The sequence below is a fragment of the Oncorhynchus mykiss genome, chromosome 15 (assembly GCF_013265735.2).
Source record: "Oncorhynchus mykiss isolate Arlee chromosome 15, USDA_OmykA_1.1, whole genome shotgun sequence".
In the NCBI taxonomy this organism is placed as follows: domain Eukaryota; kingdom Metazoa; phylum Chordata; class Actinopteri; order Salmoniformes; family Salmonidae; genus Oncorhynchus; species Oncorhynchus mykiss.
Window position 1 is genome coordinate 79,963,617 of NC_048579.1, and position 17,500 is coordinate 79,981,116.

Below are 17,500 nucleotides of genomic sequence, written 5' to 3' on the forward strand. Positions count from 1 at the left end.
TTCTCAGATTTAGCAGGAAGCTGAGTAGTGTTATTTCTCAGATTTAGCAGGAAGCTGAGTAGTGTTTATTGAACCGATTCAGCAGGAAGCTGAGTAATGTTTATATATCAGATTTAGCAGGAAGCTGAGTAGTGTTTATTTATCAGATTTAGCAGGAAGCTGAGTAGTGTTTATATATCAGATTTGGCAGGAAGCTGAGTAGTGTTTATTTCTCAGATTTAGCAGGAAGCTGAGTAGTGTTTATTTCTCAGATTTAGCAGGAAGCTGAGTAGTGTTTATTTCTCAGATTTAGCAGGAAGCTGAGTAATGTTTATATATCAGATTTAGCAGGAAGCTGAGTAGTGTTTATTTATCAGATTTAGCAGGAAGCTGAGTAATGTTTATATAACGATTTAGCAGGAAGCTGAGTAATGTTTATATATCAGATTTAGCAGGAAGCTGAGTAATGTTTATATATCAGATTTAGCAGGAAGCTGAGTAGTGTTTATTTCTCAGATTTAGCAGGAAGCTGAGTAGTGTTATTTCTCAGATTTAGCAGGAAGCTGAGTAGTGTTTATTGAACCGATTCAGCAGGAAGCTGAGTAATGTTTATATATCAGATTTAGCAGGAAGCTGAGTAGTGTTTATTTATCAGATTTAGCAGGAAGCTGAGTAGTGTTTATATATCAGATTTGGCAGGAAGCTGAGTAGTGTTTATTTCTCAGATTTAGCAGGAAGCTGAGTAGTGTTTATTTCTCAGATTTAGCAGGAAGCTGAGTAGTGTTTATTTCTCAGATTTAGCAGGAAGCTGAGTAATGTTTATATATCAGATTTAGCAGGAAGCTGAGTAGTGTTTATTTATCAGATTTAGCAGGAAGCTGAGTAATGTTTATATATCAGATTTAGCAGGAAGGTGAGTAATGTTTATATATCAGATTTAGCAGGAAGCTGAGTAATGTTTATATATCAGATTTAGCAGGAAGCTGAGTAGTGTTTATTTATCAGATTTAGCAGGAAGCTGAGTAGTGTTTATTTATAAGATTTAGCAGGAAGCTGAGTAGTGTTTATTTATCAGATTTAGCAGGAAGCTGACTAATGTTTATATATCAGATTTAGCAGGAAGCTAAGTAGTGTTTATATATCAGATTTAGCAGGAAGCTGAGTAGTGTTTATTTCTCAGATTTAGCAGGAAGCTGAGTAGTGTTTATTTCTCAGATTTAGCAGGAAGCTGAGTAGTGTTTATTTCTCAGATTTAGCAGGAAGCTGAGTAGTGTTTATTTCTCAGATTTAGCAGGAAGCTGAGTAGTGTTTATATATCAGATTTAGCAGGAAGCTGAGTAGTGTTTATTTACCAGTATTATTGAACAGATTTTGTTTTCACAAGGCATGTGGTGAAATGCCCTCGAAAATGGAGAAGATTTGGGGTGTGTGTGTGTGTGTGTGTGTGTGTGTGTGTGTGTGTGTGTGTGTGTGTGTGTGTGTGTGTGTGTGTACTGTACTCCTCATCAACCAGGTCAGATCTGGGTTTTACTGTCCCTCTCCTCATCAACCAGGTCAGATCTGGGTTATACTGACCCTCTCCTCATCAACCAGGTCAGATCTGGGTTTTACTGACCCTCTCCACTCTCCTCATCAACCAGGTCAGTTCTGGGTTTTACTGACCCTCTCCTCATCAACCAGGTCAGATCTGGGTTTTACTGAACCTCTCCACTCTCCTCATCAACCAGGTCAGTTCTGGGTTGTACTGACCCTCTCCTCATCAACCAGGTCAGTTCTGGGTTTTACTGACTCTCTCCTCTCTCCTCATCAACCAGGTCAGTTCTGGGTTTTACTGGCCCTCTCATCTCCTCATCAACCAGGTCAGTTCTTGGTTTTGCTGACTCTCTCCTCATCAACCAGGTCAGCTCTGGGTTTTACTGACCCTCTCCTCTCTCCTCATCAACCAGGTCAGATCTGGGTTTTACTGTCCCTCTCCTCATCAACCAGGTCAGTTCTGGGTTTTACTGACCCTCTCCTCATCAACCAGGTCAGTTCTAGGTTTTACTGACTCTCTCCTCTCTCCTCATCAACCAGGTCAGTTCTGGGTTTTACTGACGCTCTCCTCTCTCCTCATCAACCAGGTCAGATCTGGGTTTTACTGACCCTCTCCTCATCAACCAGGTCAGTTCTGGGTTTTACTGACCCTCTCATCTCCTCATCAACCAGGTCAGTTCTTGGTTTTACTGACTCTCTCCTCATCAACCAGGTCAGCTCTGGGTTTTACTGACCCTCTCCTCTCTCCTCATCAACCAGGTCAGATCTGGGTTTTACTGACCCTTTCCTCATCAACCAGGTCAGTTCTGGGTTTTACTGACGCTCTCCTCTCTCCTCATCAACCAGGTCAGATCTGGGTTTTACTGACCCTCTCCTCATCAACCAGGTCAGTTCTGGGTTTTACTGACCCTCTCATCTCCTCATCAACCAGGTCAGTTCTTGGTTTTACTGACTCTCTCCTCATCAACCAGGTCAGCTCTGGGTTTTACTGACCCTCTCCTCTCTCCTCATCAACCAGGTCAGATCTGGGTTTTACTGACCCTTTCCTCATCAACCAGGTCAGTTCTGGGTTTTACTGACTCTCTCCTCTCTCCTCATCAACCAGGTCAGTTCTGGGTTTTACTGACCCTCTCCTCTCTCCTCATCAACCAGGTCAGATCTGGGTTTTACTGACCCTCTCCTCATCAACCAGGTCAGTTCTGGGTTTTACTGACGCTCTCCTCATCAACCAGGCCAGATCTGGGTTTTACTGACCCTCTCCTCTCTCCGCATTAACCAGGTCAGTTCTGGGTTTTACTGACCCTCTCCTCTCTCCTCATCAACCAGGTCAGATCTGGGTTTTACTGACCCTCTCCTCATCAACCAGGTCAGTTCTGGGTTTTACTGACCCTCTCCTCTCTCCGCATCAACCAGGTCAGTTCTGGGTTTTACTGACCCTCTCCTCTCTCCTCATCAACCAGGTCAGATCTGGGTTTTACTGACCCTCTCCTCATCAACCAGGTCAGATCTGGGTTTTACTGAACCTCTCCACTCTCCTCATCAACCAGGTCAGTTCTGGGTTCTACTGACCCTCTCCTCATCAACCAGGTCAGTTCTGGGTTTTACTGACTCTCTCCTCTCTCCTCATCAACCAGGTCAGTTCTGGGTTTTACTGGCCCTCTCATCTCCTCATCAACCAGGTCAGTTCTTGGTTTTACTGACTCTCTCCTCATCAACCAGGTCAGCTCTGGGTTTTACTGACCCTCTCCTCTCTCCTCATCAACCAGGTCAGTTCTGGGTTCTACTGACCCTCTCCTCATCAACCAGGTCAGTTCTGGGTTTTACTGACTCTCTCCTCTCTCCTCATCAACCAGGTCAGTTCTGGGTTTTACTGGCCCTCTCATCTCCTCATCAACCAGGTCAGTTCTTGGTTTTACTGACTCTCTCCTCATCAACCAGGTCAGCTCTGGGTTTTACTGACCCTCTCCTCTCTCCTCATCAACCAGGTCAGATCTGGGTTTTACTGTCCCTCTCCTCATCAACCAGGTCAGTTCTGGGTTTTACTGACCCTCTCCTCATCAACCAGGTCAGTTCTAGGTTTTACTGACTCTCTCCTCTCTCCTCATCAACCAGGTCAGTTCTGGGTTTTACTGACGCTCTCCTCTCTCCTCATCAACCAGGTCAGATCTGGGTTTTACTGACCCTCTCCTCATCAACCAGGTCAGTTCTGGGTTTTACTGACCCTCTCATCTCCTCATCAACCAGGTCAGTTCTTGGTTTTACTGACTCTCTCCTCATCAACCAGGTCAGCTCTGGGTTTTACTGACCCTCTCCTCTCTCCTCATCAACCAGGTCAGATCTGGGTTTTACTGACCCTTTCCTCATCAACCAGGTCAGTTCTGGGTTTTACTGACTCTCTCCTCTCTCCTCATCAACCAGGTCAGTTCTGGGTTTTACTGACCCTCTCCTCTCTCCTCATCAACCAGGTCAGATCTGGGTTTTACTGACCCTCTCCTCATCAACCAGGTCAGTTCTGGGTTTTACTGACCCTCTCCTCATCAACCAGGCCAGATCTGGGTTTTACTGACCCTCTCCTCTCTCCGCATTAACCAGGTCAGTTCTGGGTTTTACTGACCCTCTCCTCTCTCCTCATCAACCAGGTCAGATCTGGGTTTTACTGACCCTCTCCTCATCAACCAGGTCAGTTCTGGGTTTTACTGACCCTCTCCTCTCTCCGCATCAACCAGGTCAGTTCTGGGTTTTACTGACCCTCTCCTCTCTCCTCATCAACCAGGTCAGATCTGGGTTTTACTGACCCTCTCCTCATCAACCAGGTCAGTTCTGGGTTTTACTGACCCTCTCATCTCCTCATCAACCAGGTCAGTTCTTGGTTTTACTGACTCTCTCCTCATCAACCAGGTCAGCTCTGGGTTTTACTGACCCTCTCCTCTCTCCTCATCAACCAGGTCAGATCTGGGTTTTACTGTCCCTCTCCTCATCAACCAGGTCAGTTCTAGGTTTTACTGACTCTCTCCTCTCTCCTCATCAACCAGGTCAGTTCTGGGTTTTACTGACCCTCTCCTCTCTCCTCATCAACCAGGTCAGATCTGGGTTTTACTGACCCTCTCCTCATCAACCAGGTCAGTTCTGGGTTTTACTGACCCTCTCATCTCCTCATCAACCAGGTCAGTTCTGGGTTTTACTGACCCTCTCCTCATCATCCAGGTCAGATCTGGGTTTTACTGACCCTCTCCTCTCTCCGCATCAACCAGGTCAGTTCTGGGTTTTACTGACCCTCTCCTCTCTCCTCATCAACCAGGTCAGATCTGGGTTTTACTGACCCTCTCCTCATCAACCAGGTCAGTTCTGGGTTTTACTGACCCTCTCATCTCCTCATCAACCAGGTCAGTTCTTGGTTTTACTGATTCTCTCCTCATCAACCAGGTCAGCTCTGGGTTTTACTGACCCTCTCCTCTCTCCTCATCAACCAGGTCAGATCTGGGTTTTACTGTCCCTCTCCTCATCAACCAGGTCAGTTCTGGGTTTTACTGACCCTCTCCTCATCAACCAGGTCAGATCTGGGTTTTACTGACCCTCTCCTCTCTCCTCATCAACCAGGTCAGATCTGGGTTTTACTGACCCTCTCATCTCCTCATCAACCAGGTCAGTTCTGGGTTTTACTGACCCTCTCATCTCCTCATCAACCAGGTCAGTTCTGGGTTTTACTGACCCTCTCATCTCCTCATCAACCAGGTCAGATCTGGGTTTTACTGACCCTCTCCTCATCAACCAGGTCAGATCTGGGTTTTACTGTCTGTAACCCAGCCAATCTTCTGTAGAGTGTAATCCAGACAGTCTTCTGTAGAGTGTAATCTAGCCAGTCTTCTGTAGAGTGTGTACTCCTCATCAACCAGGTCAGATCTGGGTTTTACTGTCCCTCTCCTCATCAACCAGGTCAGATCTGGGTTATACTGACCCTCTCCTCATCAACCAGGTCAGATCTGGGTTTTACTGACCCTCTCCACTCTCCTCATCAACCAGGTCAGTTCTGGGTTTTACTGACCCTCTCATCTCCTCATCAACCAGGTCAGTTCTTGGTTTTACTGACTCTCTCCTCATCAACCAGGTCAGCTCTGGGTTTTACTGACCCTCTCCTCTCTCCTCATCAACCAGGTCAGATCTGGGTTTTACTGTCCCTCTCCTCATCAACCAGGTCAGTTCTGGGTTTTACTGACCCTCTCCTCATCAACCAGGTCAGATCTGGGTTTTACTGACCCTCTCCTCTCTCCTCATCAACCAGGTCAGATCTGGGTTTTACTGACCCTCTCATCTCCTCATCAACCAGGTCAGTTCTGGGTTTTACTGACCCTCTCATCTCCTCATCAACCAGGTCAGTTCTGGGTTTTACTGACCCTCTCATCTCCTCATCAACCAGGTCAGATCTGGGTTTTACTGACCCTCTCCTCATCAACCAGGTCAGATCTGGGTTTTACTGTCTGTAACCCAGCCAGTCTTCTGTAGAGTGTAATCCAGACAGTCTTCTGTAGAGTGTAATCTAGCCAGTCTTCTGTAGAGTGTAATCCAGACAGTCTTCTGTAGAGTGTAATCCAGCCAGTCTTCTGTAGAGTGTAATCCAGCCAGTCTTCTGTGGAGTGTAATCCAGCCAGTCTTCTGTAGAGTGTAATCCAGCCAGTCTTCTGTAGAGTGTAATCCAGCCAGTCTTCTGTAGAGTGTAATCCAGCCAGTCTTCTGTAGAGTGTAATCCAGCCAGTTTTCTGTAGAGTGTAATCCAGCCAGTCTTCTGTAGAGTGTAATCCAGCCAGTCTTCTGTAGAGTGTAACCCAGCCAGCCTTCTGTAGCGTGTAATTCAGCCTGTAACCCAGAAAGGCCTTCTGTTCTTCGTGCTATTGAAGGCCAGTTCCCATGGAAACAAGCTAAAATGGAAATTTGTTCATTGGGAATGGAGTGGTGGAGGAGACGAGGGGTGGAGGAGACGAGGGGTGGAGGAGACGAGCGGTGGAGGAGACGAGCGGTGGAGGAGACGAGCGGTGGAGGAGACGAGCGGTGGAGGAGACGAGGGGTGGAGGAGACGAGGGAGGGCATCCATTTACCTCCACTTTTCTTCAGGACAGCAGCCCAATAACAAGGTCCTTCTCTGGAGTGGCCCGCTGCCTGATGGACCCCCAACCTTCCCCCTCACCTCCCCCATGACCCCCAACCTTCTTCCTCCTACCTCACCTCCCCCATGATCCCCAACCTTCTTCCTCCTACCTCACCTCCCCCATGACCCCCAACCTTCTTCCTCCCCCCTCACCTCCCCCATGACCCCCAACCTTCCTCCCCCCTCACCTCCCCCATGACCCCCAACCTTCTTCCTCCCACCTCACCTCCCCCATGACCTCCAGCCTTCCTCCCACCTCACCTCCCCCATGACCCCCAACCTTCTTCCTCCCACCCCACCTCCCCCATGACCCCCAACCTTCTTCCTCCCACATCACCTCCCCCATGACCTCCAGCCTTCCTCCCACCTCACCTCCCCCATGACCCCCAACCTTCCTCCCACCTCACCTCCCCCATGACCCCCAACCTTCCTCCCACTTCACCTCCCCCATGACCCCCAACCTTCCTCCCACCTCACCTCCCCCATGACCCTCAACCTTCTTCCCCCCTCACGTGTCCCATGACGCCCGTTGGATGATGTATACCATGCGTATCGAGACTACTCTGTGGGGTTGTATATAGAGGGACAGTCATTACTACTCTGTGGGGTTGTATATAGAGGGACAGTCATTACTACTCTGTGGGGTTGTATATAGAGGGACAGTCATTACTACTCTGTGGGGTTGTATATAGAGGGACAGTCATTACTACTCTGTGGGGTTGTATATAGAGGGACAGTCATTACTACTCTATAGGGTTGTATATAGAGGGACAGTCATTACTACTCTGTGGGGTTGTATATAGAGGGACAGTCATTACTACTCTGTGGGGTTGTATATAGAGGGACAGTCATTACTACTCTGTGGGGTTGTATATAGAGGGACAGTCATTACTACTCTGTGGGGTTGTATATAGAGGGACAGTCATTACTACTCCAATGACCCCCAACCTTCCCCCCCACCCCCCCACGTCTCCCATGACCCCCAACCTTCCCCCCCCACCCCCCCACGTCTCCCATGACGCCTGTTGGATGATGTATACCATGCGTATCGAGTACATGAGACTAATAAAACATCTAATTTGAAGCCCGTTTCAACAGGATACTGTCTAACACTTCTCATGTAGATTCTGACTTCTTGACCTCCGACCTTCTGTGTGAGAGAGTCACCTCCCCACCCCATTTACACACACACACACACCTCCACACACACACCTCCCCACCCCATTTACACACACACACACCTCCCCACCCCATTTACACACACACACACCTCCCCACCCCATTTACACACACACACACACCTCCCCACCCCATTTACACACACACACACACCTCCCCACCCCATTTACACACACACCTCCCCACCCCAGTTACACACACACACACACACACACACACACACACACACACACACACACACCTCCCCACCCACACACACCTCCCCACCCACACACACCTCCCCACCCCATTTACACACACACACACCTCCCCACCCCAATTACACACACACACACCTGTTTAATGGGTTCTATTTAAAGGGTTCTGGAGTGGTTCTGTTTAAAGGGTTCTATTTAAAGGGTTCTGGTGTGGTTCTGTTTAAAGGGTTCTATTTAAAGGGTTCTGGAGTGGTTCTGTTTAAAGGGTTCTATTTAAAGGGTTCTGGAGTGGTTCTGTTTAAAGGGTTCTATTTAAAGGGTTCTGGAGTGGTTCTGTTTAAAGGGTTCTATTTAAAGGGTTCTGGAGTGGTTCTGTTTAAAGGGTTCTATTTAAAGGGTTCTGGAGTGGTTCTGTTTAAAGGGTTCTATTTAAAGGGTTCTGGAGTGGTTCTGTTTAAAGGATTCTATTTAAAGGGTTCTGATGTGGTTCTGTTTAAAGGGTTCTATTTAAAGGGTTCTGGTGTGGTTCTGTTTAAAAGGTTCTGGTGTGGTTCTGTTTAAAGGGTTCTATTTAAAGGGTTCTGGAGTGGTTCTGTTTAAAGGGTTATATTTAAAGGGTTCTGGTGTGGTTCTGTTTAAAGGGTTCTATTTAAAGGGTTCTGGAGTGGTTCTGTTTAAAGGGTTCTATTTAAAGGGTTCTGATGTGGTTCTGTTTAAAGGGTTCTATTTAAAGGGTTCTGGTGTGGTTCTGTTTAAAGGGTTCTATTTAAAGGGTTCTGGAGTGGTTCTGTTTAAAGGGTTCTATTTAAAGGGTTCTGGAGTGGTTCTGTTTAAAAGGTTCTATTTAAAGGGTTCTGGAGTGGTTCTGTTTAAAGGGTTCTATTTAAAGGGTTCTGGTGTGGTTCTGTTTAAAAGGTTCTATTTAAAGGGTTCTGGTGTGGTTCTGTTTAAAAGGTTCTATTTAAAGGGTTCTGGTGTGGTTCTGTTTAAAGGGTTCTATTTAAAGGGTTCTGATGTGGTTCTGTTTAAAGGGTTCTATTTAAAGGGTTCTGATGTGGTTCTGTTTAAAGGGTTCTATTTAAAGGGTTCTGGTGTGGTTCTGTTTAAAGGGTTCTATTTAAAGGGTTCTGGTGTGGTTCTGTTTAAAGGGTTCTATTTAAAGGGTTCTGGTGTGGTTCTATTTAAAAGGTTCTATTTAAAGGGTTCTGATGTGGTTCTGTTTAAAGGGTTCTATTTAAAGGGTTCTGGTGTGGTTCTGTTTAAAGGGTTCTATTTAAAGGGTTCTGATGTGGTTCTGTTTAAAGGGTTCTATTTAAAGGGTTCTGGTGTGGTTCTGTTTAAAAGGTTCTGGTGTGGTTCTATTTAAAGGGTTCTATTTAAAGGGTTCTGGTGTGGTTCTGTTTAAAGGGTTCTATTTAAAGGGTTCTGGTGTGGTTCTGTTTAAAGGGTTCTATTTAAAGGGTTCTGATGTGGTTCTGTTTAAAGGGTTCTATTTAAAGGGTTCTGGTGTGGTTCTGTTTAAAGGGTTCTATTTAAAGGGTTCTGGTGTGGTTCTATTTAAAAGGTTCTATTTAAAGGGTTCTGATGTGGTTCTGTTTAAAGGGTTCTATTTAAAGGGTTCTGGTGTGGTTCTGTTTAAAGGGTTCTATTTAAAGGGTTCTGATGTGGTTCTGTTTAAAGGGTTCTATTTAAAGGGTTCTGGTGTGGTTCTGTTTAAAAGGTTCTGGTGTGGTTCTATTTAAAGGGTTCTATTTAAAGGGTTCTGGTGTGGTTCTGTTTAAAGGGTTCTATTTAAAGGGTTCTGATGTGGTTCTGTTTAAAGGGTTCTATTTAAAGGGTTCTGGTGTGGTTTTGATTAAAGGGTTCCATTTATTTCAGTCCTATGGGCACAAGGCACCCTATTCCCTACATATTCCCTACACACTTCTTTTGACCAGAGCTCTATGGGGGAATAGGGTGCCATTTGGGACAGCCAGTGTGTTATAAAATCTTCTACATGAAACAGAGGAGAGAGGAGAGAGGAGGGAAGAGGAGAGGAGAGAGGAGAGAGGAGGGAAGAGGAGAGGAGAGAGGAGGGCAGAGGAGAGGATGAGAGGAGAGAGGAGGGAAGAGGAGAGAAGAGGAGAGGAGAGGAGAGAGGAGCAAAGAGGAGAGGAGGAGAGGAGAGAATAGGGCAGAAGAGAGGAGGAGGGAAGAGGAGGGCAGAGGAGAGGAGAGAGGGGGAGACTAGCTTTGGCAATGTTAACATGTGTTTCTCATGCCAAATAAAGCAACTTGAATTGAATTGAATGAGAAAGAGAGGAGGTGAGAGGATGGCAGAGGAGACGAGAAAGGAGGAGAGGAGAGGGCATAGGGGAGGAGAGCAGAGGAGAGGAGAGAGGAGATATAGGAGGGTAGAGGAAGAGGGCAGAGGAGGAGAGAAAGGAGGAGAGAGGAGGGTAGTAGAGGGTAGGGGAGAGGAGAGAGAAGAGGAGAAGAGAGGAGAGCAGAGGAGAGGAAAGGAAAGGAGAGGAGAGGGTTTACATAACAGCCTGGATCCTGGTCCAGCAGTTTGTCTCCAGCTAGTCTGTTTGTTATCGTTTGTCGTGTCAACAATGTTACTCACAGCCGGAGAGAGTAGAGAGGGAAACACACAGCAGAGAGAGATAGAGATGGAGGGAGTGAGGGAAGAGAGATAGAAAGAGAGGCAGGAAGAGATAGGAGGGCGTAGGAGGAGAGAGGGAGGAGAGTGATAAGGGGAGACGAGAAGAGAGAAGGGAGGGAGAAGGAGGAGAGAGGGATGAGAGTGATAAGGGGAGACGAGAAGAGAGAAAGGAGGGAGAAGGAGAGAGGGAGGAGAGTGATAAGGGGAGACGAGAAGAGAGAAGGGAGGGAGAAGGAGGAGAGTGATAAGGGGAGACGAGAAGAGAGAAAGGAGGGAGAAGGAGAGAGGGAGGAGAGTGATAAGGGGAGACGAGAAGAGAGAAAGGAGGGAGAAGGAGGAGAGTGATAAGGGGAGACGAGAAGAGAGAAAGGAGGGAGAAGGAGAGAGGGAGGAGAGTGATAAGGGGAGACGAGAAGAGAGAAAGGAGGGAGAAGGAGGAGAGAGGGAGGAGAGTGATAAGGGGAGACGAGAAGAGAGAAAGGAGGGAGAAGGAGGAGAGAGGGAGGAGAGTGATAAGGGGAGACGAGAAGAAAGAAAGGAGGGAGAAGGAGGAGAGAGGGAGGAGAGTGATAAGGGGAGATGAGAAGAGAGAAAGGAGGGTGAAGGAGGAGAGAGGTAGAGCTGAGGGGTTTTTTCTCTGTGTTTATCATTCTCATCCTATCATGGGGTTGTATATAGAGGGACAGTCATTACTACTCTGAGGGGTTGTATATAGAGGGACAGTCATTACTACTCTGTGGGGTTGTATATAGAGGGACAGTCATTACTACTCTGTGGGGTTGTATATAGAGGGACAGTCATTACTACTCTGTGATATAGAGGGACAGTCATTACTACTCTGTGGGGTTGGGGTTGTATATAGAGGGACAGTCATTACTACTCTGTCTGGTGGGGTTTTATATAGAGGGACAGTCATTACTACTCTGTGGGGTTGTATATAGAGGGACAGTCATTACTACTCTGTGGGGTTGTATATAGAGGGACAGTCATTGCTACTCTGTGGGGTTGTATATAGAGGGACAGTCATTACTACTCTGTGGGGTTGTATATAGAGGGACAGTCATTACTACTCTGTGGGGTTGTATATAGAGGGACAGTCATTACTACTCTGTGGGGTTGTATATAGAGGGACAGTCATTACTACTCTGTCTGGTGGGGTTGTATATAGAGGGACAGTCATTACTACTCTGAGGGGTTGTATATAGAGGGACAGTCATTACTACTCTGTGAGGTTGTATATAGAGGGACAGTCATTACTACTCTGAGGGGTTGTATATAGAGGGACAGTCATTACTACTCTGAGGGGTTGTATATAGAGGGACAGTCATTACTACTCTGAGGGGTTGTATATAGAGGGACAGTCATTACTACTCTGTGAGGTTGTATATAAAGGGACAGTCATTACTACTCTGTGGGGTTGTATATAGAGGGACAGTCATTACTACTCTGTGGGGTTGTATATAGAGGGACAGTCATTACTACTCTGTGGGGTTGAATATAGAGGGACAGTCATTACTACTCTGTCTGACGGGGTTGTATATAGAGGGACAGTCATTACTACTCTGAGGGGTTGTATATAGAGGGACAGTCATTGCTACTCTGTGGGGTTGTATATAGAGGGACAGTCATTACTACTCTGAGGGGTTGTATATAGAGGGACAGTCATTACTACTCTGTGGGGTTGAATATAGAGGGACAGTCATTACTACTCTGTCTGACGGGGTTGTATATAGAGGGACAGTCATTACTACTCTGAGGGGTTGAATATAGAGGGACAGTCATTACTACTCTGAGGGGTTGTATATAGAGGGACAGTCATTACTACTCTGTGGGGTTGTATATAGAGGGACAGTCATTACTACTCTGAGGGGTTGTATATAGAGGGACAGTCATTACTACTCTGAGGGGTTGTATATAGAGGGACAGTCATTGCTACTCTGTGGGGTTGTATATAGAGGGACAGTCATTACTACTCTGTGGGGTTGTATATAGAGGGACAGTCATTGCTACTCTGTGGGGTTGTATATAGAGGGACAGTCATTACTACTCTGTGGGGTTGTATATAGAGGGACAGTCATTACTACTCTGTGGGGTTGTATATAGAGGGACAGTCATTACTACTCCGTTGTGCTAGATTGTAGACTGTCCGTCATTCATTGCAGGAATTTACCTGCCCTAGTACCAATTACATTATATTACTGGGCCCTAGTACCAATTACATTATATTACTGGGCCCTAGTCAAAGGTAGTCTGTCTGTCTGTCTGTCTGTCTGTCTGTCTGTCTGTCTCTCTCTCTATATCTCTCTCTATCTCTCTCTGTCTGTCTGTCTGTCTGTCTCTCTCTCTCTGTCTCTGCTATTCCCCCTACTACCACTAGAGGACAGTGTGGACTAAACCCTCCATCACCTCCACACTTCATGTCACACACTCATCTTCTTTGTGTGTGTTTTTTTTTCTCCATTTCATTTATACACATAGGTTTGTCCCAAATGGCACCCTATTCTCTTGACAATACACTGTTGTGCTCAGAAGAAGTGCACTAGACAGGGTGTCACTTGGGACTCCAGAGCTGCTGGTAAACCCATTAATTAATATGGGTAATGCAGTGCAACAGCTGAATATTCACTGAGGAAATATGTCCGTATTTTAAAAGCACTTTCTAGTGAATGGTGTAAACACAGACAGTAGCGGCCAGCTCTGTCCCTCCCTCCCGGGGGGGGAGGGGGGGGGGGGGCACTGACGTGGGCACGGCGCCCATCTCCTTTATGTCGTGCCAGACTAGCAGTTTGAAATGCTCCCCAGAGCCACGACACATGCAGGCTCTCCATGCCAAGGAGTGTGTGTGTGTTTGTTTGTTTGTTTGTTTGCATACATTGACATACAATGCACACAGTGGCATCGCTGTTGGCTGCTCCATTAGACCCCCCCCCCCTTTCTACATCATCTGGCCCCTGAGTTTACAGTTGTAAATCTGTCTCTATATATAATAGGATGGGCTGTGTCTCTCTCTCTCTCCTTCTCTCTTTCCCTCTCTCTATATCTCTCTCTCTCCCTCTGTCTCTCTCTGTCTATCTATCTCTCTCTTTCTCTCTCACTCTGTCTCTCTCTTTCTCTCCCTCTCTCTCGCTCTCTCTCTCTCTCCCTCTCTCTCCTTCTCTCTTTCCCTCTCTCTATATCTCTCTCCCTCTCTCTGTCTATCTCTCTCTCTTTCTCTCTCTCTCTGTCTCTCCCCCTCTCTCTCTCTCTCTCTGTCTCTCTCTCTCCTCTATATAGTTCCTCTGTTATCTCCTCTCCTGGCCCTCAATCTGCGTGAAAGTATCTACAACTAGCTGCAGGTTGACAACAAGACCAGGCTCTAAGGAATCACAACAGCTCCAATCCTAGGGAGTTTAGAGGGCAGAGAGGAAGAGGAGGAGTAGGAGGAGGAGGGAGTTTAGAGGGCATAGAGGAAGATGAGGAGGAGGAGGGAGTTTAGAGGGCAGAGAGGAAGAGGAGGAGGAGGAGGGAGTTTAGAGGGCAGAGAGGAAGAGGAGGAGGAGGAGGGAGTTTAGAGGCCAGAGAGGAAGAGGAGGAGGAGGAGGGAGTTTAGAGGGCAGAGAGGAAGAGGAGGAGGGAGTTTAGAGGGCAGAGAGGAAGAGTAGGAGGAGGAGGGAGTTTAGAGGGCAGAGAGGAAGAGGAGGAGTAGGAAGAGGAGGGAGTTTAGAGGGCAGAGAGGAAGAGGAGGAGGAGGAGGAGGGAGTTTAGAGGGCAGAGAGGAAGAGGAGGAGGGAGTTTAGAGGGCAGAGAGGAGGAGGAGGAGGAGGGGGGAGTTTAGAGGCAAGAGAGGAAGAGGAGGAGGAGGGAGTTTAGAGGGCAGAGAGGAAGAGGAGGAGGAGGAGGAGGGAGTATAGAGGCAAGAGAGGAAGAGGAGGAGGAGGAGGGAGTTTAGAGGCAAGAGAGGAAGAGGAGGAGGAGGAGGGAGTTTAGAGGCAAGAGAGGAAGAGTAGGAGGAGGGAGTTTAGAGGGCAGAGAGGAAGAGGAGGAGGAGGAGGGAGTTTAGAGGCCAGAGAGGAAGAGGAGGAGGAGGAGGGAGTTTAGAGGCAAGAGAGGAAGAGTAGGAGGAGGGAGTTTAGAGGGAAGAGAGGAAGAGGAGGAGGAGGAGGGAGTTTAGAGGCAAGAGAGGAAGAGGAGGAGGAGGAGGGAGTTTAGAGGCCAGAGAGGAAGAGGAGGAGGAGGAGGGAGTTTAGAGGGCAGAGAGGAAGAGTAGGAGGAGGCTGTAGTAGTATAGTAGTAGTATAGTAGCAGTATAGTAGTAACAGTGTAGTACCTCTCTCCTACTGTAAGGCTGTAGTAGTATTGTAGCAGTATAGTAGTAGTATAGTAGTAGCAGTGTAGTACCTCTCTCCTACTGTAAGGCTGTAGTAGTATAGTAGTAGTATAGTAGTAGTATAGTAGCAGTATAGTAGCAGTATAGTAGTAACAGTGTAGAACCTCTCTCCTACTGTAAGGCTGTAGTAGTATAGTAGCAGTATAGTAGCAGTATATTAGTAGTATAGTAGCAGTATAGTAGTGACAGTGTAGTACCTCTCTCCTACTGCAAAGCTGTAGTAGTATAGTAGTAGTATAGTAGCAGTATAGTAGCAGTATAGTAGTAACAGTGTAGTACCTCTCTCCTACGTAAGGCTGTAGCAGTACAGTAGTAGTATGGTAGTAGTATAGTAGCAGTATAGTAGTAACAGTGTAGTACCTCTCTCCTACTGTAAGGCTGTAGTATTATAGTAGTAGTATAGTAGTAGTATAGTAGCAGTATAGTAGCAGTATAGTAGTAACAGTGTAGTACCTCTCTCCTACTGTAAGGCTGTAGTAGTATAGTAGCAGTATAGTAGTAACAGTGTAGTACCTCTCTCCTACTGTAAGGCTGTAGCAGTATAGTAGTAGTATAGTAGCAGTATAGTAGCAGTATAATAGTAACAGTGTAGTGCCTCTCTCCTACTGTAAGGCTGTAGTACTATAGTAGTAGTATAGTAGCAGTATAGTAGCAGTATAGTAATAACAGTGTAGTACCTCTCTCCTACTGTAAGGCTGTAGCAGTATAGTAGTAGTATAGTAGCAGTATAGTAGCAGTATAGTAGTAACAGTGTAGTACCTCTCTCCTACTGTAAGGCTGTAGCACCGCCCCTCCCGACCCTCTATTGGTCTGGAGGTTGATGGAGGATGTCTGTAGAGGAGGAGGAGAGGAGGAGCTCCCTGGAGCTGCGCTTCCCGACACCACCTTTTGTCCACCGGTCATGTGCGCTGTCACCATGGCAACGGGAGCTGTCTTGGCGACCGGGTTGGCCGGTAGAACGGAGATGGAGATGCTTTGTGAGGAGGGAGGAGGAGGGGGCTTGATGAGGGAGAGGGGCTTGGTGGCCCCTCCTACGGGACAACTTCTAACAGTCAGCTTCTTCTGTTGAGGGGAGGGAGGGAGGGAGGGAGGGAGGGAGGGAGGGAGGGAGGGAGGGAGGGGGGGAAGGGGAGGGGAGGGAGGGGGGGAGGGAAGGGAAGGGGAGGGAGGGAAGGGAAGGGGAGGGGAGGGAGGGAGGGAGGGGGGAGGGAAGGGAAGGGGAGGGAGGGAGGGAGGGAGGGAGGGAGGGAGGGAGGGAGGGAGGGAGGGGAGGTCAGGAGGAGGGGAAGAGAGAGAGAGACATGGTTAGAAAAGAGAGATTAAACAGGAATAGACACACAGTGGACTGGTCGTGTTGGTGACCTTAGGAGTGTTGCTCTACTCAACGTGCTACAGATTGAATGGTGCTTCATCAGAGAACACCTTGGTGTTTAAACACAGTGCAGATGAAGCTCCACCTGAAGGAGAAACATCTAAACATTGATACAGATCCAGGATCAGACGTAGAGACAGGCAGGTAATTAGACTGAGGTAGACTACCCCCTCTCCTCCCCTGTCTCTCTACTCCCCTGTCTCTCTACCCCCTCTACTCCCCTGTCTCTCTACTCCCCTGTCTCTCTACCCCCTCTACTCCCCTGTCTCTCTACTCCCCTGTCTCTCTACCCCCTCTACTCCCCTGTCTCTCTACTCCCCTGTCTCTCTACCCCCTCTACTCCCCTGTCTCTCTACCCCCTCTACTCCCCTGTCTCTCTACTCCCCTGTCTCTCTACCCCCTCTACTCCCCTGTCTCTCTACTCCCCTGTCTCTCTACCCCCTCTACTCCCCTGTCTCTCTACTCCCCTCTCTCTCTACCCCCTCTACTCCCCTGTCTCTCTACCCCCTCTACTCCCCTGTCTCTCTACCCCCTCTACTCCCCTGTCTCTCTACCCCCTCTACCCCCCTGTCTCTCTACCCCCTCTACTCCCCTGTCTCTCTACCCCCTCTACTCCCCTGTCTCTCTACCCCCTCTACCCCCCTGTCTCTCTACCCCCAACTCCCTCCACTCCCCTGTCTCTCTACCCCCTCTACTCCCCTGTCTCTCTACTCCCAACTCCCTCCACTCCCCTGTCTCTCTACCCCCTCTACTCCCCTGTCTCTCTACTCCCAACTCCCTCCACTCCCCTGTCTCTCTACCCCCTCTACTCCCCTGTCTCTCTACTCCCAACTCCCTCCACTCCCCTGTCTCTCTACCCTCCAACTCCCTCTCTACTCAGTTAAGAAAATATATCTTCCAAAGCCTGTATATCTGGTTCCCTCTCCTTTACCCTGCTAGCACCACTAAAAGAACAGGCAGGCACTCTAAATATTTGATATTCCATTCCACTGCCCCGTTCTTATTTCAAAGCTCTCTGTTATGGTTTTCCATGGAGTACAGAGTGATGGGGGAGAGGTGGAGGGAGGGAGGAGAAAACAGGGGGTGTGGG

At 47.8% G+C, this 17,500-nt stretch overlaps 1 protein-coding gene across 4 annotated transcripts in view; it reads right to left on the reverse strand.

The window, feature by feature from the left end:
- Positions 1 to 17,500, reverse strand: part of LOC110510401 (PHD finger protein 21B) — a 173,725-nt gene that overhangs the window by 52,935 nt on the left and 103,290 nt on the right. For 3 of the 4 annotated variants that reach the window (XM_036945485.1, XM_036945484.1, XM_036945483.1), the window contains one exon: positions 15,798 to 16,100. In XM_036945485.1, the coding sequence (XP_036801380.1) occupies positions 15,798 to 16,100 (303 nt within the window). Of the gene's footprint in view, positions 1 to 14,978; positions 15,014 to 15,797; positions 16,101 to 17,500 lie in introns of those variants that run through there. The other variant, XM_036945486.1, reaches the window with a different exon arrangement.